The sequence below is a fragment of the Macrotis lagotis genome, chromosome 6 (assembly GCF_037893015.1).
Source record: "Macrotis lagotis isolate mMagLag1 chromosome 6, bilby.v1.9.chrom.fasta, whole genome shotgun sequence".
NCBI lineage: Eukaryota > Metazoa > Chordata > Mammalia > Peramelemorphia > Peramelidae > Macrotis > Macrotis lagotis.
Genome location: NC_133663.1, coordinates 164468636 through 164495044, shown reverse-complemented (window position 1 = coordinate 164495044; position 26409 = coordinate 164468636). Strand labels below are relative to the sequence as shown.

Sequence of the window (26409 nt, the reverse complement as noted above, 5' to 3'; positions counted from 1 at the left end):
AGAGAAAAAAAGGAATATAATATTTTAGAAAGGAGAAAAAGAGGATAGAACTTGATATTTCTATCATTCATTTGAAAAGGACAAAGGAGAGAAACACTCTTGGATGCCTTTCAGCTTGCGCACACTCTGTCTCTCTGTCTCTCTGTCTCTCTCTGTCTCTCTCTGTCTCTCTCTCTCACACACACACACACACACACACACACACACAAACACACAACTGGGAAATGTGTTAAGAGGAAGTATAATCCTGGGAGGGAAGCGTCATACACAAAACAAACTCCTTGATCCTGAAGAGACAAATAAAAAATGTGCGTGTAATAATTATAATAATGATGATGATGATAATGATGATGATAAATGATAATGATAGCTAATATTTATATAGCACTTGACATGTGGCTGTCATGGAGCCGAACACTTTACTATTATTATCTTATTTGATCCTCACAACAATCCTGTGAGGTGAATGTTCTTACTATTTTCATTTCACAGATGAGGAAATGGAGGCAAACAACTTGCCTCTTGGGTCACACAAATAGTAAAAGAAAAGCAAAGAAAGAGAATCTATGGTAGTACCTTGGATTGACTTAGACAACTGGAGAATGGCCGAACCAACTGTAGTCGAGGAATGCAATGCAATATTCCTGTGCCATAAGAAATAGCAAACAATACAGCTGCAGAGAATCTTCAATAATATAAACTAATGAAGAATGCAGGACAAAAATTTATAAAAGGACAAAACAAAAATCAACTTTGACTTCAAGAACCCTAATTCTTATAATGGCCTTTTTTCCCCCAGAGGATCTGGATAGAGGTAATGGATTCAAGGTAAAGAGAAATGCATTTCTGAACATGGGACACTGAGTGGATTTGTTCTGTTTATGCTTTTTTTTCCCTTATCTTTTGGTTTTTAATTGGGGGCAAAGAGAGAAGTTGGAAGAAAGGGGATTAGAAATAATGATGCCCTTCCCCCCAAATAGGGTCACAGTAAGTTTTTAAGCACAATGAAGTTCAAAAAGAAGCACAGACAAGTAAGACAGATTTGAAAAGAATAAATACAATTTATTATATACTTTTAAGAAAAGTTATATGAAGAGATTCACAGTTTTAACAGATTCTTCTTCTGTGTTTTGCTGCATACACAGAAATACCCTCTTAAATCTTTTAAATTCAAAATATTAAACATTTTTCATAAAATAAGATCTAAAGCACAGTAGGATTCATTTCACCCATATTATGGACACTAAACCTTTATCCAAATGAAGACTAGGAATTCCTAAGGTGTTGGTGACATCTTCATACTCCTGGTTCATTCCTATTCAAACAAAATTCGTAGGCCATTCGGTTGCTATTCAACTAATTCTACAGCCAATCCCATTCCAAGTTTGTAAAGCTAATAGAATGTTAACAATTACCACTGAGTTTCATCTTAGCTTCAACATTTAGTTCCAGTCTGCCAAACTCTTGCTTAATCTTGTTTTTATAATCTATTAATGATCCTTTCTAGCTTTACATATGATACGTATTTGATGTTTGCCTTTTTCTATACTCATTTTAATTAAATACCAAGAATTATAAGTTATTTGTGCCCATTATGCAAGACTTATTTTTTAAACACAATTAACTTTGTTCTTCAAATGGATGATTTGATAAGCTCAGGAAGAAGCAAAATTAGGAATCCTTAACAAAGTTAATAATGATATCACATGACAACAGAAAAGCGTCAAGATAAAATTTAATACTTGTAAACAACACATTCCTTATCTGCCTCTCTTATTGATAGTTAAAATGACATTGGGGGTGGCTAGGTGGCGCAGTGGATAAAGCACCGGCCCTGGAGCCAGGGGTACCTGGGTTCAAATCCGGTCTCAGACACTTAATAATTACCTAGCTGTGTGGCCTTGGGCAAGCCACTTAACCCCATTTGCCTTGCAAAAACCTAAAAAAAATAAAATGACATTGGGATTGATTGCCCCTAACTTAACATAAGACAAAGTAGATTTATCCAAGGGGCAAAAGTGATGCAGGACACATGCTTCAGAAAGCCCTGAGGGGATGCTGTTCAGTCACAGCAAAAAATCCTTCTCAGTCTGGTCTTATTCCTTAAGGGTATTCTCCATGGGCTTCGAATTATCAGTCTTCACTCTCATACTTAAAAAACTGCCTAAACTCCTTTGAAAAATCTCCTTTCTTATTCACTTCATAAGCTCTTAATAATTAACAGATTCAACAGAGTTCACACATAGCAATTTCCTAGGTAGGTTTAACTAGAGCATTTAAAAAAAAAAAATACAGACACATATAATATGGATAAAGTACACAAAAATAATCCATACTTCATTTTCAGGGTTGCCACTTTAGTCATTTTCAAGTAAAATTTTAAGGTCAAAACTAAAAATTTAATAAAAGTTCCACCTAAAGAAATCAACAATTCATAAATTCCAAGGGACTTTTGCCAAATATTCAAACACCAGCAGGACAAGAACCATTTCACTTCCCATTTAAAATTATGCACATGTGCACATCAGGGCAACAGATAACTACTATATTCAGTAACAGGATGAAGGAAAAAAAAAGAGCAACACCATAAAAGGATATCAGTAAATGATCCTCCTTCAAACAAATATGACAAGAGCAATGAGCTTCACTTTCCTACAGTCACTCTGCCAAGTATCACTGCTTCCTAAAGGACCTAAAAGATCACTTACATGTAAGTAAAATATTATTGTGCTTTATCAATTATGCAGGGATTTTATAAAGTTACTGTTTTTGAAATATTCATTTTCTCAAATAACTGAAAGAGAATTTAATTCATTGGCCAGTTACCTGCACTTGCATGAAAATGTTATCATGCTATTAATTTACTGTAGGGATTTGCTGTAGTACAGATAATACTAATAACCTTTTCCCATTAACTCAGTAGACAGAGAAATATACTAACAATGTGCCTTTTTTTTAAAAAAAAAACTAATCATTATTGCTTAATCTGTGTAACTATATAAATTCATAATAGCTAACTAGAGAAACAACAAAGAAATGATATTAAATTTATGTTTTAGGACATAATTATATATGAACATCTACCATTTGAACTTTCTTATTGGAGGAAGAAAGCTTAAAGTGTATGGATGAATTTATTTTTCTTGTTAAGAATGTGGTTAAGAGAGTTTTTTCTCAAAATACGAACTCCTAAGATCCAGTTAAGTTTTTTAATGCCTTTTAAATTGATCCTTAATATCTAAAGCATTCTCAAAATGCATATATTCTTCAACAAAAATCAAACTTACATTTTTTCTTTTATACTTTTTTCTATTTTACTGAAGTAAAAATTGTTTTTGGACATTAGATTCAGTAATTTTCTCTCTCTCCCTTTTTAATCTACATTATCTTATTTGAAGAGAATACAAAAAAATTGAGTCAGTAAATATAATGGATTCAGTTTTCAAAAATAATTTGTCTTTATTAATCAAATTAATTCTCTGACTTCTACTATCTCTATATATGTTACACAGACATGCCAATTAAAAGAAACCAGAAAAATTCACTCATTCTTCTCTTTACTCTAAAAACACTGTATATAAGACTCTGTACTAAGTACTGTGAGGTTTGCAGAACTGAAAAAGAGATTGTCCCTGCTCTCAAGGAGATGATAAGCTAGGAAACTGGATTAGATTTAAGAGGAAATAAAAGGATAAACTGAAGTCTCATCAGAATCTAAATGACCAAGACCTGTAATAAGATCTTTAATGAGTATCAGCCAAAAGGAAATAATTCCTAGTAAGCAAGAGTATGTGGATATGTGTGCATATGCATTTATGTTTCATTAGGGAATATCTTAAAAGAAAGGGAAAAAAGGAAAGATTAAATGATCAAGATGTTTAAAAACTTGCAAAACTTTTTCAATTTTTGAGGATGACTTATATAGTACTTGTTTTAAATGTGCTTTAAAAGTTTGAAAGAGTTCTTTTAAGCCCAGGTCAGACCACCCTGGAATAGTGTGATCATTGCTACTGACCCATCTTAGGAAGAACACTGACACACTGGATAGTTCCAAAGGAAGGCAACTAGGATGGTAAAAGGCCTTGAGTACATGCTAGATGCTATCAGCTGAAGAAAATGAATATGTATCTAAACAGTTGTCACTTAAAAGAGTAATTAAACTTGTTCTATTTGGTCCCAGAGAGCAGCACCAGGGGAAAAGGGTGGAAGTTCCAAAAGAAACAAATTTAGACTCAGGAAAACTTTCCTAACAATCAGAGCTGTTCAAAAGTGGAACAGGCTGCCTCAGGAAGCAGAGCTTTCCCCACTATTAAGAATGCTTCAAGCAAAGGGTAGACAATCACCTGTTAGGTATGGATGGTATAGTGAAAATTCCCTTTTTGAGGAGAGCATGGACCAAACTCCAACTCTAAAATCCTATGATTCATATCATCTATGCTAGAGCAGCCTGACAACCAACCGTGTGTCAAGAGTTATGGTAATAGGGATGATCTTTCAGCTTCTTTCTAAGTCTGGGATTCTAGGAAATGCAAATTTCCCTATTAAACTAGGTGTTTAACAAGATAATTAATATAAAACATTTCCCATTCAGTTACAAAATAAGCTTTCATTTCTCCAAGAAAAATTGTCCCATGATGGAAAGAACCTCAATTTCAAATTAGAGGACTCAAAACCAAAGGCTGCTTTTGCCTTGGAAAAAATTCTTAACCTCCCTGGCTCTCAGTCTCCCCATATGTAAAATGAGGGAATTGGACTAACTGTCCCCTGCAGGCTTTTCAACTTCTAAATCTTTGGTTCTATGAAATATAAAAATATAAATATAACAGTCCACTTATATGGGAATAGAGGGCATTATGACAGGTGACAAAAGAATGGAAAAGACTGTTACTTGAAGTTTCCTTAAATCGCACACTGTTTCAGATGCTTAGAAAGCTAGCTTTTCCTAGTGTGTAAGCTATAGCCGGGGCGGGGCAAACCTCAAAGGGAGTGTGGCAGGCCTGTGATATCATTTCATAACTAGGGGCAAGAAAAGAAAATTGTCCTCCATCCTCTGGATTGACCAGTTCAAGATTAATTCTTTTAATTTATAGTTATAATTCCTGCTGAAGTACAAATATATCTGAAAGGGTAACAAAATTGCTAGTCATTTAAACCATACATAAATGAATAATCTCAGAATATCTTGTGACTGAAAGGAGAAACGAGAGAATGAATATGAGGGCATGAAAACACTTTTGTTGTTGTTTAGTCACTTTTTGAATAATGTCTGACTCTTTGTGACCCCATTTGGGGTTTTCTTGGCCAAAATACTAAGTCTATCATTTCCTTCTCCAGTTCATTTTACAGATGAGTAAACTGAGGAAAAAGGATCACACAGCTAATAACTGTTTGAGACCAGATCTGAACTCAGGAAGATGGAGTCTTCTTGGCTCCAGGTCGGCACTTTATCCATTGTGTGCCACCTCTCTGTCCCTAATAAGAACATAAAGGGAGACTACAGGCAACAAAATGCAAAGAATTCAGACATTGCAGACACAAAAACAAACCACTGACTTCACAATTTACCTACAGGTAAATTACCTTAACTCTAGGTACTTTAGAAAATTATATAAATCTTTTTAGACAACTAGTGTTCCAGTTGGTGCAGGTCAGAATTAACTTCTAAATGTTTTGGTAATTTTTAAATTCATGTATTGAAATGAAAGGAATAACTGAAGTAAAAGTAAAAAGAAGGAAATAAATAAAGAAAGCAGGAAAATCTAGTATACATATTCCAAATTACAAAAGCTATTTCCCTCAAAAAACTATTTCTAAGACATAAATTACATTAATCCTTAAAGGGTTTTTTCTTATATTTTAGTAAACTAAGTTTAAGTTTCTGCTTCTTTCTTTTCTTTTTGTGTGGTTAGAAAGTATATATCAATTCAACATGTCTGGTGAAGCAAAAATGAGATGATAAAAATCAGAAGACATGTGAACAACTCTATTAACCAGGCACATATGGTTATAAAGGGGAGTCTGTCTACTACTACAGTAGAGAGGGTTATTTTGAGGAAATTAAGAAATTTACAATTTCCCAAACTCTTAACAACCTCACATCTGTCAGAGCACTCTGCAAGCACAAGAAAAATTCACAGGTCACAATGACTATATTTTCTTTAGCTAGAAAGTGCCATGCCCACAGCAACATTTGTACATTCTTAGGAAAAATAGGATCTTGAGAAAATCTGTTAGGGCTCCCCCCCTACCCTGGCCATGTATTCAAAATAATCAAGTACCATGTCTTTAAATTCAATTTGATATAGACTGCCTAAATACATGAATTGTCTACAACTGTCTACACAATCAGGAGGAATTCAATACAGAACAAATTCAAATCCATAAAACAGAGTATAAAGATGACCCTCTTAGAACCTAGATATGGGTTTAGGTCTATCCCTATTAAGCTTAAAGCAAACTGTTTTGAGAAAAACTGGCATTAGGTGAATTGACTTGCTCTCTTTCAACAGTATGTTAGGATTCTAATAACTCTATGATGTTCTTTTTAAATAACATTTCCCAGGAGACTGAGTTTTAAAATATTTTATGAATGATAATATGAACAAAGGGTGCTGTGGTTATGATTTTTGAAAAGCAATATTTTACTCAGAAATGAGATTATAATAAAAGGAAGTTCAAATTTTCACAATGCCTTTTCCCAAACTACACCCCCTTGTCTGGAATCCTCATATCACCCCCACCAATTTCCTATTTTCATTTCCTTAATATATCTTGCATGTAGCCTTTCCTCAAAAATATACTTATGATTTTCTCATTACCTTACTTTTATTGGATAAGATATAACTGCCACAAACATTCATTAAACATCTATTTTTAAGCACTGGGGAAAATATGAAGGTTAAATAAGACATAGCACAGTCCATAGTTTCAAAGAGCTCTCAATCTAATTGAGAGATCTGTTGTAGACAAATAAGTAGACTACAGAATGATACAAGCTTAGAACTTATCAGAAAAGAGGTACAAATGAAGCAATACACAAGTTTAGAGATGAGAATCATTAGTAATTATAGAATATGGAAATAATTCAGAGAAGAGACTGCATGTAAAGTAGCTTCAAGGTTGCATAGAACCGTTCAATTAATATAGAATGTAGCCCAGTAAAAGGAAAGATATGGATGTAATGAATCATAAAAGCCCTATGGGTATAAATGCACAAAGTAGATAGATCTGGTAGTAGTGTTTATGAGCTGTGAGTTGTAAAGTAAGTAGTATCACTGTTGGAAATACAAAGATTTCCTGCTAATTCCTTGGTCCCCTTGAGAAAACAGATGTGTATACAGAAATTCTTCTGTTAGATAACTGGGTTCCTTTCAGAAATAACTGCAGGGAATTCATACTCTGCCATTTCCTTAAATACAAATTTCTCTGGTGTCTCTTATTGTTTTTCCTTTTTCCCTTAGAACTCAAAAACACCACCTTTAGTTTATCAGGAAGCCTTAAGCCTGCTTTTCACACTTTCCTGACACAAATCAGATCATTGTGGTAACCCTCACAGTCTTCTAAATGTATGACTAATTTCATTTCCTGGTAGTGATAGGCACCATATATTAAAAATGTCCAACTGAAATTTAGCTTAAAACCATAGTTCTATGCTTTCCTGAAATGTATGGGGCTTCACATATTATTTTATTTTAATCATACAATGATTCAGAGGGAAGGAGGGGAATTTCAGACTAAGAAGTCAGTGCTTTCCTTATACTATAAAACAGATTTGGTCTCATCTTTATTGATGCATTTCTCTTACCCTAGGACCTCCCCAGCTTTTTACCAAGCTATGATTGTGACAATATCCCCAACCTTCATTTTACAGTTGCTGAATTTCATATCAAAGGGAATGGGTTGTCAGGCATAAATAGAGACTTCTTCCTCTTAGCAACAAATGATTTATGATGCTTTTAACTAATTATCTGCTTTTACTTTTCCCCCCTAGAGAATCTAAATTTCAGCAAAAATGGAAACCAACTTTACAACTCCTTCAACAAATGTATCAACAGACTGTGACCTTTATTCTCACCAAAGTACTGCAAAGATCTTAATGCCTCTTCATTATAGTATTGTCTTCATCATTGGACTCTTTGGCAACCTATTAGCCTTGTCCGTTATTTTTCAGAATAGAAAAAAAATCAATTCCACAACTCTCTATTCAACAAACCTCGTCATTTCTGATATACTTTTTACTACTGCTCTGCCAACCCGGATAGCCTACTATGCCATGGGATTTGACTGGAGAATTGGTGAAAGTTCCTGTAGGATAACTGCTCTTATATTTTACATTAATGCATATGCAGGTGTGAACTTCATGACTTGTTTGAGTATTGACAGATTTTTTGCTGTGGTCCATCCTCTTCGATACAACAAGATGAAAAGAATCAAACATGCTAAATGTGTGTGTATTTTTGTCTGGATCCTTGTATTTGGTCAAACACTCCCATTACTTATACATTCTATGTCAAAGGAAGAAAATGGAAGGACAACATGCATGGAATATCCAAACTTTGAAGAAATACAAAATCTTCCCTGGATTCTTCTTGGTGCCTGTTTAATAGGTTATGCTATTCCACTTGTAATCATACTTTTTTGTTATTCTCAGATATGTTGTAAACTCTTTCAAACTGCCAAACAAAATCCACTAACTGAGAAATCAGGGGTAAACAAAAAGGCTCTCAACACAATTATTTTCATAATTATTGTTTTCATCGTCTGTTTCACACCTTATCATGTTGCAATTATACAACATATGATTAAGAAGCTACAAAAAGAACCAAACTGTAGAGAACAACATATATTCCAGATTTCTCTCCACTTTACAGTATGCCTGATGAACTTCAACTGTTGCATGGACCCTTTTATATATTTCTTTGCATGCAAAGGTTATAAGAGAAGAGTTATGAAAATGCTGAAACGTCAAGTTAGTGTGTCAGTTTCAAGTGTTAAGTCAGCTCCGGATGAAAACTCACGTGAAATGACAGAAAATCAAACAATGATCCAATCCAAGTCTTCAAATGGAAGGTAATGAGGCATAAAATCTTTTATCTACAAGAAAAATTTCTTTTCAACTATTTCAGAACCTCTCTCACTGGGTAATAAGAATTTCCAGAATTCAAAATGGAATGGTAACTTACAAAGTATATGGAAAAAAGATAAAGTCCAAAGCACTACCCCAAAGACAAAATGCCATATAACAAAGATTCTTCAACTATATGTAATAACGATTCTAGGATATGATAAATCTAAAAGTTACTCAATATACTTTGAGAACTGGACCAACTGAACCAAGAAAAGAAAAAAGTAATTTAATGAATGGAGAAGGATTAGAGTGCCAATAACAGAAAAAGACAGAAAAATTAACTGAAATATCCAAGGATTCATGATTTTCCTATCGTGGGTAATTCCAATTGTAGGAAATCTCTCCACCTAAATTATACCTATAATTCAGTAGGTAAGTTCTAGGGAATTACTTGAGGTACTGAAAGGTTATGTGGCTTCACTGGAATCACTGAGAAAAGGGATTTGAATGAAAGTCTTTCCTGATTCCATGTTCAGACCTCAAACCACTAGGCAATTAAGGTATACCTTCTAATCAAATAAGTTTGCGTTAATTGATTATTTACACCTTGCTATAAAATAAAATGGAATTCCATTTGCATGGTATTAAATGGAATTATTTTAATATGAAAGTAATTACTTCTTAATTACTGATGACATTGTCAGTTAAAAAAATTTAAACTGTCACTATAAAGATATTTTTGTAAATATTAAAATTTTGATGAAATTGTAGTCAGAAATTGTGATTTCTTTCTAAGATAACTTATCTCATATGTATAGATCTTTAACTTTGAGATAAGGAAGTATGAGTTTTATACCTCAAAGCAACAATACAAATCCTTCAAATGAACTATCATAATTAAAAATTCTACATTGTAAATGTGAAATTATATCTATATGACAGAATCTATTATTGCCAACTATGTTTTTGTATTAATGAGGATCAGAAATTAATGTTTTATCAATATGTAAAAAGTTAGATTAAGTTGGCTATATGCTATCACAGTAAGAACTGCCTTAGATGAACTGATCCCTGATTTTGTATTAATATTTTTTAACAAAAGATGTTAAAAGTCTGACCATTAACAAAAATAAATGATCAAGTTAACATATAAAATAATTAGATAACAATTAATAGGAGAGATACAAATCAATTTTTTAAAAAAAACAAAATGTTTTAATTCGTATTTACTTCCAGGTACCTCTTCCTTTATTTCTTTCTAAGATATTTGTAGCTAATATGTAGATCTATGTTAATACATCTGCTTTAAAATGTCTTTTTGTAATATTAACTACTCACTCAAGAATATGTCTATTTGGCATTTTTAATCAAAAACACTTCAGAATAAAGAGCCGAATGTTTCAAAATTAAGATTCTGTTCCTTAGTGCTTCCAATGCTCTCTTTTCCTGAGAGCCATTCAGGAACATGACATCAGCAGAAATAAGAATAGCAGTGCCAGGAGTAGAACTAACAGTAACAGCTGAAACAATGAAAAGCTGGGGTACCAGCTTTAGCTAGAAGCCAAGCAGTCAGATCAGAGCTTGGGAAAGAGAGTGGAAAGCAGGAAAGGGAGGGTTGGTCACAAGATGTTTCTCTTCTGTAAAATGGAAATTATACCTACTTCAAAGACTGTGAGAAAATCACGACAGAAATGAGGGTAGGTTTTTTTTTGTCTTTGTTTTTTTTGCATATTGGGACAATTTTATTCTCTCTCGAGTATGTGTCTTTCATTTTGTATATCTTCAATTAGGATTACCAGAAATCAAACAGACAAAAAAAGATGTCATTTGTACAATCATGACTCATGAGATCAGTTTCTATGTCAGTCATTTAGTAAGATTTGTCATAGAATGCAAAACAGGGATAGGAAAAAGGAGCTGTGATGAGGGGGGGGAATGAAGAATCCTGTTACTTATAAGTTCACTAAAATAACAGTAAGTATCAGGCAATTTGAAGAACTACAGTTGGTCATATTTTCAATATGAAAAATATGAAGTCTCATTTGCAACCTCACTTTTCTTTACAGACTGATCAAAGTATTTTAGCCTCCTGATGTATAAATTATTTCTGAATGGATAAAATACAAGGAAATGTGGAACCTCAAAAAATGGCAGAAAGTCACTATCTTCACAATAGATTGGAGAGAAAAGTAGAGGGAAGACCCATAAACAAAGAGTTAAAACTGCCCAGTGTCTTTATCATGCTCCATCTAACAGCTTTGCCTTTATTTCTTCATATGTCAAATGATGGTAATGATGATAATGCAACAGTAGCTGACATTTCTGCAACACTTTAAAATTATTTCATTGGAACTTCACAAAAATCTTGTGTGGCAGGTTCTATAAAAATTATAATTCCTATATTTATAGATGTGGAAACTAAGGTTTAGGAAATGATTTCCTAAGTCACTTTAAGAGACTTGTCCATGGCACAAATAAAGCCATTTACAACATTTATGATGTTCTTACTAATAATAGTAGTGCAAGGGATAGATGTGATTTTCCCCCCTCCTCCTTCAGAAAAACTTAGTTCCTTGAAAACCTATAAGAGATATTTCATTTTTTTTACTTTTGACACCCAAGTGTTTAGCATAATCTTCCCTATAGTGTTAAATTAAAGTAAGCAAGTTCAGCACACTTTCCATTATTCTCATTCTTGTATCACCAGGGTATTATTAGAATGTTATAAAGTAACAAATTATATACCAAGAGACCAAAGATGAAAATTTTTTAATGAAGTATAAATAGCACAAAAAAAATCATTTGCTTCTTCTAACACAACCTTATCTATTTGTAATGTATACACTAGTACAAGGGATGAGATGCAATTTTCTTTCTTCTTCAACTCTGTCACAGAATTTAGTCACAGATGATTAAGTTTTAATATAGTAAGAAGATTTTAAACCAGGTATAAAATTTTTTATGAGATATAAGCAAGATCTTTGAGGAAATGAGTGGGCACATCTGAACTGGTTGAGAAAACATATTAGCCACACCCCTGGAGGCTTTAAATAGTTAATCCTGGAAAGTATAGGTGGTACAGGGTCCAGAGCACTTTGTATAAGAGAAGTATGTTGGAAAAAATTATTTTGTTCACCACCTTTCTATGGTGTCTAGTAGAGACAGAGGAAGACAACTCTGCCAAATTTTCATGAGTTCACTGATTAGAAAGATTTCAAATTACATTTTTAAAAAAAGAGAAAGATACAACAGGCAGACATATCTAAAAATTCAGGTAAAAAAGCTTCAGGGAACACTTTTGGTAGCAAAAAATGGCTAAGGGCCTTGAGAGAGCACCTCTCCTAGCAATCAGGAATTGAGGAGTAGAGATGGACTATATATAGGCTGTTTGAAAAGAGAGGACCTAGGGAACCAAAATCTTTGAATTACTTTTATCACACTTGTATTCCACACATGTGATGCTATAATCTTCTCATGTATGTGGCGTGTATCTATGGGAAGTGTGTGACCCAGGTTTATGAGGGGAATGTTTTATGGCTATTATTTTCACTCTGCCATCTGAGTATAAATGCCTTTTTAAATAAGCTAAATGTGTCAACTAGTTAACTTAAGAGAAGCACTGCAGTAGGAATTCATGAGCTATAATTTTAGAAGGGTAGCTCCCAAGTGTACCCCTAGAGCCTCAGAAGCATTTGCTCCTGGGTATCCAACCCATGAGGGCAAGTTGGGAGAAGATACTATAGTAAAATCAAAAGAAAAGGAGATAGGATTTAAAGTAAGAGATAAGATTTATTAAGTACCTACTAGGTACTTAACAAAATTATATGCAAATCTTGCCAGTCTTCTTGCTTTTGATTTAATCTGGACACTTAAGTATGTAAATGTCGAAAAATGCAAAAATTAAAAAATAAATCAATGATAAAATAAGTCCATTTTTTCATTTTGAAAATTTTATTCATTTTTAAATTAAGTTTAGAAAGGCACAGGCTTTCTTTCTTGGAAACAATTTTGTGTTTCAGGAATTAAGTATATTTATTCCCAGATAAACACCCACCCCCACCCCCCAAACACAGAGACACAGACACAGACACACACAAAGCTATTTTTTTTTAAATATTTTTTGCAAGGCAATAGGGTTAAGTGGCTTGCCCAGGGCCACACAGCTAGGTAATTATTAAGTGTCTGAGGCCGGAGTTGAACTCAGGTACTCCTGACTCCAGGACCGGTGCTCCATCCACTGGGCCACCTAGCCACCCCGACAGTTTTAAAAGGGGAAGCATATACCTTAAGTTAGCACCTAAAAATTCTATTTCAGTTACATTTTTAGTACCATGGTAATTTAAAGTAATCTATAAAAAACATAGACTTGTTTTTCTTTTAACTACTGAGGTATAAAAGGAAGAAAAAACAATCACAAGGTTAGATAGTAATCTTTGTAAACTCATTCAAGCAGAATACATTTTTTCATTAGGTATAATTTTACTCAAATTTTCCTGGAAGAGTTGCCATTTTTTTCCTTGAAAATTTCCAAAAGGTTAAGATCTACTTTCATTAGTCAAAAGGGAATCAAAAAGAACCAAATTCTATAAACAGCAATTTTGATTAAATATATGGTTTCTAAAAGAGTCTTGTTTTTTGTTATAGTCCAATTTTTCTAGAAGGGACACCTGCCCCAGAAATTTATCCTTAAAGAAGCACCAAAGACAAAATTGCTCTGAAATATAATTTTGAAATCCACAATGTATTATAGAACTTGAAGAATTGACGAATTCTGCCTAATTTGCATTCCTCTTATGTGAGCTGCTTCAATCTACGGGACATTTTACCAGCCTTCAAATTCCACATGTCCAAAGACAAGCATTACCTACTTCCTTCGTCTCTCTCAACTCTGTAAATGGCAATATTATAGCCAGATTTAAAACCCAGAGGTCATGTTTCTTTTATTTGTCACATTCAGTTAGTTACAATGGATATTTTTCAGTTTTTCTCCTATCCATCTTATCTTCATTCCCCATTGTCAAGGCCCAAGAGTTTATCTCCTCATTCTATCTTTAAAGTATTCCTTCTCTAACACTAAAAGCATCCTGGCTGATGTTCTTGTATTACATATTTCCTGTTTCAATTACATGATTATATTTAGTTAGACTTTAGAAGTCGTCTAGTCCAAACAATTAAGGAACCTGAGGCACAGAGGAGTTACATGGATTCCCCCAAATCACAGAGGTAGATACTTATTGACATGCCCAAGATGATAGCTCAATTCCTCTAATGCCAAATCTAGCATTTTGTCCCTAAGTACTATTCTTTTCTTAATTCCCTTCATTGATACTTTCCTGCTACAGAATCTGTACTAACACTTCACAATTTACACCAAGGTCATATTCATCTACTTGGTTTTTCACAGCCCTACACTATCTGACCTCATACTATCTACTTAAATTCATTTTCCTTGAAATTTTAGAAGATCCTACCAGTCTAGTCTGATAGGTTCCTCTCTGTCCCTTGAATTGCCATGTCAGTTTCCTACTCTACTTCCTATTATTACCATTCCCTGGAACACTTTGCTTCCACCTAGCTAAACTTTCCCAGTTAATGGACCTTAAGGATCAATTAATGCTTCCTCCATGACTCTTTCCCTAATGATTTCAACTGAGTAAAAATGAATATCCCTTAACTTATACCCCTCAGTACCTAGACCACTACAAGAGAAAAATTAGTACTTTCATAAGGTTTCATATGAGTTATTTGATTAAGCATACATTTTAAAATTCTGAACCCCTCCCTCCAGTCCCTCTCCCCCTCCATTGAGAAAATAAGCAATGATAACCATTTATATGTGAAGTCATCTCACCTTGTTTAAGAAGTCAACAGGCACTAGATCTACCTTTAATTTCTGCCCATAATTAATCATGTAACCTTGGGTAAATAAAAGCATCTTTAATCCTCAGTGACCTCATGTGCTTATATAATCTTTTTTCTTTTTTTTAGGTTTTTTTTGCAAGGCAAACAGGGTTAAGTGGCTTGCCCAGGGCCACAAAGCTAGGTAATTATTAAGTGTCTGAGACCGGATTTGAACCCAGGTACTCCTGACTCCAGGGCCGGTGCCTTATCCACTATGCCACCTAGCCGCCCCTCATGCCTATATAATCTTAACCATGTCTTCCAACTCTTATTTAAATAACTCTACCTTTCATGTATATTAATCTTATCTTCCCGAAACAGCTTGCTAAAAAATAGGGATCATGTCTTACCCAGCTCTTCATTCTCTCTATAGACCCAGTACATATAGTGAGTGCTCACTTACTAGCTACTTATCAGTAAGGTGCTTTAATCAAGGAATGCCTCCATGGTGATAGAAATCACTGTAAGGAGGTGAGTAGTTTGATTATATGCTTTATGAAAACTCGAGTTTGAGTAAAACGAAGGTTCACAGATTCTTATGATGTAAGCTAAAAGTACTCTATTAACCCATTAGGATTCTTTTTTCCACTAAAATTAAAGAGAAAGTAGCTTGCCAAGAGAAAAGAGATTTGACTAACTTTGTCTTATCTTTAGACCACAGCCAGGAGAAAACAACTCAACAATGCTTTTTGTTTATTTAGTTTCAATTGATATTTTATTTTTCCAATTATATGTTATGAAAATTTTTCAACATTCATCCAGATGCATATGCATGTTTTTAAGGTACATGATTTCCTTCCACCCTCCCTTCCCCTCAACAGCAAACAATCAGATTATTGTACATATTGTACATACACATTTGTGTTTAACATGTTTACAGATCAGTCATTTTTGGTATGAGGAATTAGGATTAAGGGAAAAGAAAGAAAATCAAGAGATGGGAAAGAAATACATAAGAGATATTGTTTCTTTTTTTTTAAGGCAGTAGGGGTTAAGTGACTTGCCCAAGGCCACAAAGCTAGGTAATTATTATGGGTCTGAGGCCACATTTGAACTGAGGTCCTCCTGACTCCAAGGCCAGTGCTTTATCCACTGTGCCACCTAGCTGCCCCCATAAGAGAAATTCTTAAAAAGTGAATGCAGTGTTCATTCAGGTTCTGTATGTTTTTTGTTTTGTTTTGTTTTTCGTCCTCTGGATGGGGATAGCATTGTCGAAAGCTGGTCTCCTAGGACTGTCCTAGCTCTCTGAACTTCTGAGAGAAGCTGCAACCATCCAGATTGACCAACTCACAACAATTTGTTACTGTGTACAATGTTCTCTTGGTTCTGCTCCCTTTGCTCATCATCAGTTCTTGTAATTCGTTTCATGCTTCTCTATAAACCGACCAGACATAGTTTCTTATAGAACAAAATAGTATTCCAAAACATTCATATACCATAACTTGTTCAGCCATTCCCCAACTGGTGGGCATACCCTCAATTTCCAATTCTTTGACACTTCAAAAAGAGCTATATTTTGGAACATGTGAGACTTTTCCCATTTTTTTATGATTTCTTCCGGATATAGGCCTAGTATTGGAATTGCTAGGTCAAAGGATATGATCATTTTATTGCTCTTTGAGTAGAGTTCCATATTGCTCTCCAGAATGGTTGGACCAGTTCACAACTCCACCAGCAATGTATTAATGTCCCAATCCTCCCACAACCTCTTCAACATTGATCATTTTTCCTTTTTGTCATCTTAGTCAATCTGATAGGTGTGAGGTGGACCCTCATAGTTATTTTAATTTGAAATCATTCAGTTAACTGTCAACCAAGAAAAAGTGTGCTGGGACTACAAAGAATCAGAATCAAGGTCCTTAACCTCAATGAGCTTACATTCCAACAAGGAAAGACAGCACATTAAAGAGAGTTGGAAAGGAGAGGGAATATATAAGGTAGTCCACAAGGGTAATCTACTCAGTAATGATGTGGAGAATATTTTCATATGATTATATGTGTATATAAATATATATATGGAGAGAGAGAGAGAGCGCGCGCTTTAATTTCTTCATTTGAAAATTGTTTCTTCATCTCCTCTGACCATTTATCATTTTGGGGAATGATATAACCTTATAAATTTAACACAATTCTCTATATATTTTAGAAATGAAACTTTTATCAGAAAATTGTTTCCTAGATTTTTGTCTTCCTTCTAATTTTGGCAGCATTGGTTTTATTAATACAAAACCTTTTTTTATTTTAATATAGTCAAAATCATACATTTTGCATTTTATAATATACTCTGCTTTTTGCTTGGTCACAAATTTCTCCCCTTTCCATATAGCTGATGGATAGAACATTTCTTGGTCTGTTAATTGGTCTATGTTGTTGAACTTTATGTCTAAATTCTGTACCTACTTTGATCTTATTTTATTATAGGGAATAAGATGTGAGTCTATGCCTAATTTTTGCCATACTATTTTCTAGTTTTCCCAACAATTTTCATCAAATAGCGAGTTCTTATCCCAGAATAATATCTTTGGGTTTTTGACAGTGCTTTTCAAAGAAAAAGAAACTACAAGTTACAAGGATACATTTCATTTTGTTCTTCAATAAGTTAACAAGTATTGAATACATATTTACAATGTGACTTCATTCCTCTCATTTCCCCAGGACTTTTTCTACCACTTCACTCTGGAAGTTCACACCATCCCTGGACTACTTTTCACCTTGGATGTATTCTTTTATCCTAAGACTTCACCTTCTGCTTGGCTGGTTTCTGTCCTTTAAGGAGATCTAGGTTAACCATGTCTTTAATTCCTCTCCAGGCAGCACTGCTAACTCATTTCCAAAGAACTTTCTCCATCACAGGCTACCTTATACTTCCCCTCTCCTTTTTCAACTCCCTTTAATGTGTTGTCTTTCCTGGTTGGAAAGTAAGCTCATTGAGGTTAAGGACCTTGATCCTGCTTCTTTTGTGGTCCCAGCATTTTAAACAACTTTTCTTGATTGGCAATTAATTGAATGATTGCAAGACATTATAAGAAGTACTGAGCATACAAAAGAGAAAACAATGGTCCCTATTTTCAAGGATCTCATATTTTAATGAAGGAGATTATATGAACATTTATAATACAGAACAAGATAATTTCAGAATCAGCAGTGTTTGGATAGGGGGAGAAGAGGGACAGTAAAAGATCTCTTGATGAAGATGGGATTTTGTTACATCAATGTTACTCTTCCTCCTCTCAACTGCCCTATCTATCTTACCACTGATTTAGCACTTGTCATAATGTTTTACATTATTGCTTACCATTTTAATAACAGGAATTTTTTATACTGGACATTATGAAGCAGCATGGTATAAAGAGAACAGGACTTCAAGTCAAGGGTTGGGCTAAATGGCCACTGTGGTTCACTCAAACCTCAGATTTTGTGATTCTTGGTTCAAGAATCACATGTAATCCTGGGCAAGTAATTCAGTTTGTCTGGATCTCAGTTTCCTCATCTATAAAATGGGGGGGGGGGTTGTATTAGATGATCTCAAAGGTTCCTCCTAGCTCTAAACTTTGGATCCAATATATAGTCTTTCAAGTTCATAAACTGGTTATACTTATATTGTCTTGTTTTCCCCATCTAGACTGTAAGCTTTCTTGAGGCTTTCCATTTGGGCTAGTGGTGCTGCAGATATAGCAAATTTTGATTGTACTGAATGAGTTTTCACACAATGTGGGAAATGTCTGGTTTCTAGATCTGGTAAGAAAAGCTTTTCACAGGCAGTTTTTGAGAGAGGAAAATGTTTCATCAGAATGAAATTATGTGATATCTGAGCTTTAGTCTTGCTCTCAAGAAAAATCTTAATTTTGATGTGTCCTCATTGCTTAAGAACATCTCTACCAGTGTTTTCGTTATGTATCAGTAAGACACAGTTCCTTTGTGTTTAGTGCTTCCTGTATTATACTGCAAAAAATAAATAAGGTGGTATTCTGTTCAATTCAACAAACACTTATTAACTCTTCTCAGTAAGATTTTATTCTGGGCATTGAGGAAGAAGCTACAAAGATTAAATAAACCATTGTTAGTACCTCCAAGAACCTTGCCTGTTCAAGCAGGAAGACAAAAAGCATACAGGATTAACCATAATTTATCACTAAGCAGGGGTCCCAATCCTTTTTTTTGTGTCTGGAACTCATGTGATAGTCTGGTGAAGTCTATGGACACTTCAGAATGTTTAAAATAGCTGGAGGAAATAATAAATTTGGATGAGAGATTGATGAACATATGATATATTTTTTTTCCACCATCCAAGCTGAAGAACTCCCTGAAACCTATCATGGGATCCTTGGGGGACAATAGATAAGTGGGAGTAGAGACAAAAAAGGAAGTGGAGAAGAGGAGGAGGAGAATTCCTATACAAAGTTTAAGAAAAAAGTAATTTATAATGGTATCATGAAAGACATCTGATATGGGTACAAATTTTCAAACAACTGGAGTGAGAGCAGAGTATTTCAGACAGGATATAGTATGAAAATTGTTCCAAATCATCAGTAATGAGACAAACAAATTAAAGGAACTGTAGGATTCTACTTCATACCCATGAGATGGACAAAGGTGACAAAAAGGGAAAAGGCAAATATTGGAGAAGGTATGGGAAAACAGGTACATTAATGTAATGCTGATTGAACTGCAAATGGGCCTAGTCATTCTGGAAAGCAATTTGTAACTATGCTCAAAAAGCTATTAAACTGTGCAGACCCTTTGACCCAATATTTCATTACTAGACCTATATTCCAGAGAGATCGAAGAAAGAGGGAAAGAATAATGAACAAAAATAAAGAAGCTCTTTTTGCCAAAAAAACTGTAAAACTAAGGAATGCTAATCAATTGGAGAATAGTTAACAAGTAATATTAATATTATGGATTACTATTGTGTTGAAAGAAATTATGGAGATAGTTTCAAAGAAATCTGAAAAGATTTGCATAAACTGATATATAGAGAGAGCAGGAACTATTTTTTGCCTTTCTTTGTATATCCAGCACTTTATACAATGTCCAACAAATAGTGTATACTTAATAAATATTTACGGATTGAATGATTGAAATGAACAGAATCAGGAAAATAATTTATATAATAACAATTCTGTAAAGACAACTTGAAAGATTCAATGCAACTGATGCTGAGTGAGATGAGTAGAACCAGAAAAACACTGTACACCCTAACAGCAACATGGGGGTGATGATCAACCTTGATGGACTTGCTCATTCCATCAGTGCAACAATCAGGGACAATATGGGACTGTCTGCAATGGAGAATACCGTCTATATTCAGAGAAAGAACTGTGGAGTTTGAACAAAGACCAAGTACTATTAATTTTAGTTAAATTATTTAATTTAGGAAAAAAAACTGACATCTTATTGTCTGATCTTGCTATCTCTTATACTTTATATTTCTTCCTTAAGGATATGATTTTTCTCTCATCACATTCAATTTGGATCAATATATACCATGGAAACAATGTAAAGATTGGCAAATTGCCTTCTATGGGGGGGGAGGAAAGTAAGATTAGGGGAAAAAATGTAAAACTCAAAATAAATAAAATCTTTTTAAGTACCAAATAATAATAATAATAATAGTTAAAGGCTTGAGTTCTGTGGGAACTACATTTCTAAAACTATCCCCTAACTTGTACAGAGTAATCTGATGGTTCAAGGCAACATGATGGTAAGAGCACTAAATCTGGATGAAAGTATGTGGGTTTCTATTTCAACTCTCGTACTTTCTGGATAGCTGTGCTACTCTATACAAATCACTTAGGTTCTCTAGGCTATGATTTCTCTATCAGGAAAATGATGGGGTGGGCCAAGATGCTACTTTGGACCTTTTCAGCTCTGAATGAATTTGGGATAATTAAGTGACTTTCATGAGATTACACACAAAAAGTCAATAGAAAACCTATGACCTGAATCATGGCTGCCTATCTTACTTTTAATAGTTTTTTATTAAATCAATAGTCAATATTTTTTTGATTTGGCATTTTAGTGAGAGCTCTATGATAGCTTGGTTTCATTTACTAAAGCATTTAATAAACCCAAAGGTGGGCTATATAAAATCAACCTGCAGGCCACATTTTGGACAACCCTAACCTAAATTAATGCACTCAATATTTACTGCATTATAATTTTTCCCTCATCACAAAACTTCAAAATGGTAGACTTGATGGTCAGTTTTACAGACTTAGGTATTGTCTACAATAAGTGAATTGTTCCTACATGAGTTTAGAATTGAGAGGTCCATTTTAGGGATTAATTTCTTTCCCTAAATACACTTGTTCTGTGGATCCAGAATTGAGAGAATCAGATACATCAGGTCAGAGGCCCAAAAGGAATTTTCTGTGGAACTAGGTCTTCCACAAACTTCCATACCAATTCCATGTTGGAAAAATCCTTTTTTAGCTATTATTACATTTCCTTGTTGTTCTACTATTCTTAATGAGGGCAGCCAGGTGGCACAGCGGATGGAGCATTGGCCTTGGAATCTGGAGGATGGGAGTTTTAATGCAGTCTCAGAAAACATTTATTAGTTATGTGATCTTGAGCAAGTCACTTAACCCTGACTGCCTTGCATCTAGGGTCATCTCCAGTAATCTTAATTTTTATCTGGTCGCTGATGATTTTAACATATCTATCCCCTTTTCTCCTAGTCACCTAAATTATATTCAAATCCTCAACCCACATGTTCAATAAGCCTCCATTTCTACCTTCACAACATCTTTTCTATATTTTCCTTTCTTTCTACTCACATCACCCTACTTCAGGCTCTCATCAACTTATGCCTAGACAACAACAACAGTTAATAGCAACAGGAGCATGGAGGAAGAAGGATGGATTCTTGCAAAAGGTGGTATTTGAACTGAGTCTTGAAGACAGCATACAGAAAGCAAAGATGAAGGAGATTATTTCAAGAATGAAGGACAACTAGTGCAGAGGGCATGGAGACAAATAGAGAGCTGGCCTTGGGACTCAGAGATCTAAGTTCCAAACTGACCTCATACACACTAGCCAAGCAACTCTGGGGTAATGCATCACTGAACATCTTACAGTTTCTTAATATGAAGATGGGGATGATGCTGATAATAACAATAACAATAATGAGGATGATAATGAAACCCCCTTCTCTAGGTGTTATGGTTTTGGGGGTTTTTTAGGTTTTTGCAAGGCAAACAGGATTAAGTGGCTTGCCCAAAGCCACACAGCTAGGTTATTATTAAGTGTCTGAGACTGGATTTGAACCCAGGTACTCCTGACTCCAGGGCCGGTGCTTTATCCACTACGCCACCTAGGCACCCCTTCTAGGTGTTATTGTGAAGAAAACATGAGATAATATAGTACTCTGCAAACTTTTAAGTGCTACAGCTATCTATCCATCCTATCTAATCAATCCACCAATTTAATCAATCTATCAGTTTATCTGTCTTTTTGTTCCCTGCTTCAATTTTTCGCCCCATTCCATTCAATCATTAAAATGATTTTCCTTAAAATTCAGATCAAACCTATCACCCACCCAATAAACTCCAGGGGGATACCTCTTTCCTTCCAGGATCAAATATAAAATCCTACATTCTTCATAACCTAGTTAATTCATATCTTTCTAGTATTCTTTGTTTTTTTTAAGGCAAGGGGTTAAGTGACTTGTCCAAGGTCACACAGCTAAATGATTATTAGGTTTGAGGCCGGATCTGAAATCTGGTCCTCCTAATTTCAGGGTCAGTGATCTATCTACTGCACCAACTACTTGCCCCACCTTTCTAGTATTCTTACACTTTACTCCTTTCAACATACTTGACAACACAGAAACACTGATCTTCTTGCTGTTCCTCATGCATGAAGCTCCATTCCCTCTCTTCTGTCCTCTGGGGGAGCCTCCATGCTTGGAATGCTCTCCATTATCTTCTCTGCATCCTGAGAAGACCATTCTTCTACATTGTGTGTTTGTGTGTGTGTGTGTGTGTGTGTGTGTGTGTGTGTGTGTGTGTGTGTGTTGAGAAGGGACAATGTCTGTGCCTTTCTCTGTATTCCCAGAACTTAGCCCAGTGGTTTATAGCACAGAGACTGTTAATTGCTTAATGCTTCTAAGAGATCACTGACAATAAAATCCAAATTGAAAGACATATCTCCTTCTCCATACTATTTGAAATAGTTCTAGAAATGCTAGCCCTAGGAAAAAAAAGCAGAAAAGAAACAAAAAAAGTATAAACACCTAAAAACTGAAAAAAAGTCCTATTTTAGATAACATGATTGTTTATTTAAAAATCATAAATAAATAAATTGATCAAATCGTTTTGATAAAGTAGAAGGGTACAATACAGAGCCATAAAAATTATCAGTACTTCTATACAGAATAATGAAATCTAGAAGGAAAGTAATAGGGATAGAAATCCTAATCAAAATCATGCTAAAAACACATAAATATATTTGGGATCAGTTTCTTAAATGCATTTGCAATATGCAAATAAAATTATAAAACCTAAGAAAACATTTTGAAAAATAAAAATATGGCTTAAATAACTGGAAGACTATTCTAGTCATATTATAAAAATGGTAATAATAATAATACTACCTAAATAAATTTATAGTTTTAATACATATCATCAAACTATAAATGAGTACTTTACAAAACAAGTCCAAATAATAATAAAAATCATTTTTTGGAGAAACATAAGGTCTAAATCTGGGGTCTATCAATTTATTTTCTAAAAAAAATTTCTGATGACAAATTTCCTTTGTAACCTTATGCATTTTATTTAAATCATTTAAAGATATCATTTTGAGAAATGACCAAAAGGTCCATGACACAAAGAAAGGTTAAGAACTTTTGGCCTATAGTCTAAAGGGAAACAATGAAAAATGTAGGCATAAAGGGGAATAGTACTGCCATACCTTAAACTGTACCACAAAATTTCTAAACTATTTGATACTGGTTAAAAAAAATAGAAAGGTAGAACTGTGAACATGACAGATTAGAAAGAATCAGAAACAAATGAACTCAACAGCCTTGCATTGGATAAAACCCAGAATACAAATTATTTGAGGAAGAATTCTCTAGGCATGAGGGTTGTTGGGAAAGCTGTAATGCAGTTCGGCAGGATTAGATATATAACAACTTCTTATGCCTTATGATTTCTTAGGTGTAGGAATCTCTCAGCGAGGTACTATATCTGCAAATGTAAACTACACCTGCTTTCCAAATTGTTGCCTGAATTGAGAGCTTAGGTGACTTTATAAAGTCAGTAAATAACAGAAATGAGACTTGAATCCAGGTCTTCTTAATGCCAAGATCAAGTCTCTATAACTATGACATACTGCTTCTCCTCAGATATCATAATAAGCTCGAAGTGGATATATATGACATAAATATAAAAGATCAAAACATAAAAAATTTCAAATGAAATAGTTTCACAAATATGGCAAGGGGGAAAAATTCTTAACCAAAAAGAGATAAAAAAGATGACAAAAGACAAAAAAATGAAAAAAAAATCACCATATAACAAAGCACAAAAGATAACAATTACATGAAATGACAAAATTAATACAACTAGGATAAAAAGAAAAATTGCTTGGAAAGAAATGTCTGGATTAAGTATTTCTAATAAAGGTATGACCAATATCCAAGATAAATAAGGAATTAAGACAAAACTCTAGGATGTGCCACAGCACAAAAGACAAGAGGACCATCAGAAAGGTCAGACATCGGGGCAGTTAAGTGGCCCAGATTCTCACAGAGCCACCACATGCATGCCAGGTGAAGCAATGGCACAGCCTTAAGGGTTGTGGAATTCAACCTCACAGTGAATCAATTTGGTGGCCAAAAAAAGGATAAATTCATAAATTAATATGATGTGACAACAAACTGCATCAATACTTTAACAGTTCTCTTTTTTAAGAAAAAAAAGGCAAAAAAATGTAATCTTAAAAACAAAAGGCATCCCTCAAAATAAGGATAATCTGTCACTCCTTTATTCCTCTCCTCCCTTTGTTCCAGACCCTCTGGGTCTCCCTTCTGCAGCAGTACAAACATGTTCCCCCAACATTCCTTTTCTACTCTAATTCTGCCTCTCAGGTCCTCTTCACTTCTCCTCACCACAAACCCCTCCCTACCTCTCCACTTTTTCAGTTCTGAAGGGCAGAGACTGTCTTCCTTTTGCTTGTATTTGTAGTCCTTGTACTAAGCACAGAGTCTAGCACAGAGTAGTAAACTCGATAAAAGCTTGGTGACTTGTGAGAGCTGGAGCCGCTAAGATTACAAAATAATGCTTTGTTCATGTCCATGTAGAAGACAACAACAAATACAGAGATTTGATCTCTTAATTCCCAAAATAAAATGACACTCTAAGAGAAATAGTCATTTCACCTGTATTATTTCACCATATTACTTCTCATGATGCTTAAAGAATCTGAAATAGTACCAAGAGCAACTATTACATGAGGTAATAAATAGTATTGAGAGTAACAAAGAAAGAAGGAAATTATAATGCTTAGCTTATCAAAGATCTCACAATCAACCTTTTAGAATTTCCTGGGAATTTCCATACAGTAGTTTATTTTTTTCTATTTCTAACTTTAGTGAGACAATCTAACTGAAATTCTAAAAATGGCCAAAGGGAATTTTTATTGAATTTTACTCAAGCTGCCATGATTATGGTAGAAACTAGCTAAAAGGGAAGCTTCAATATTCTAGTGATTGTTGTTTATAATCTTCAGGTATAAAAATATAATTTGCTTCAATGAGTATTTCACCTAAGATTTCTTAAGAAAAAAAGGATAAATTTGTTAATGTCAAGAAAACAAAATTCTTATATATGTGACATACAGTATTACTATAAATACCTCCAGATAATAACTACAGGTAACCTCATTAATATTTTTGCTGCCAGTTTTAAGGAAAATTTTATATATTAAAACCTTTATTCCCCCCCCATTAACTTAAGAAATTTCATTTTGAATGAAAATAAATTTGGGCATAATTTCACCTACTCAAAAATGTCAATAAATAGTTAAAGTATATGAATAAATTGTTTTCAAAAAGAAAAATGCAAGCTACAGTCATATGAAAACTGCTCCAAATCACTAAAATTAAAAGAAAAATCAAAGCAACTCTGAGGTTTTATCTCATACCTCAAGCACTGACAGGGATCATAAAAAATAGAAATAGATGATGCAAAAGGCTTCAAGAAAAGCATACAGTTGGAGCTGTGAATTGTTGTCTCCACCATTAGAATGGAATCTTAGCATTTAATAAATATTATCAGAGCTTCGTGAGAGCAGACACTATCTTTTGTTGTTTTTTTGCATACCTAGCATTTTTTATAGCACCTGGAATATAACTGGTGATTAATAAAATGTACACTGAGTGACTGAATTATTCCAACCATTCTGGAAGGAAAATTATATGTCCATGCTCT

General features: G+C 34.2%; 2 protein-coding genes across 6 annotated transcripts in view; one reads left to right on the top strand and one right to left on the bottom strand.

Moving 5' to 3' along the window:
* The window catches only part of UBAC2 (UBA domain containing 2), a 255797-nt gene that overhangs the window by 118700 nt on the left and 110688 nt on the right, over positions 1–26409 (bottom strand). The gene's annotated exons all lie outside the window — the stretch shown is intronic.
* Positions 2609–15063, top strand: GPR183 (G protein-coupled receptor 183). Of its 2 annotated transcripts, XM_074191954.1 has the most exons (3): positions 2612–2710; positions 5335–5571; positions 7991–15063. In XM_074191954.1, the coding sequence occupies exon 3, from the start codon at positions 8012–8014 to the stop codon at positions 9071–9073; it is 1062 nt and encodes a 353-aa protein (XP_074048055.1). In that variant the 5' UTR covers positions 2612–2710; positions 5335–5571; positions 7991–8011; the 3' UTR covers positions 9074–15063. The 2 variants fall into 2 exon arrangements, with proteins under 2 accessions (XP_074048056.1, XP_074048055.1); XM_074191955.1 differs by lacking the exon at positions 5335–5571 and having other exon boundaries at positions 2609–2710.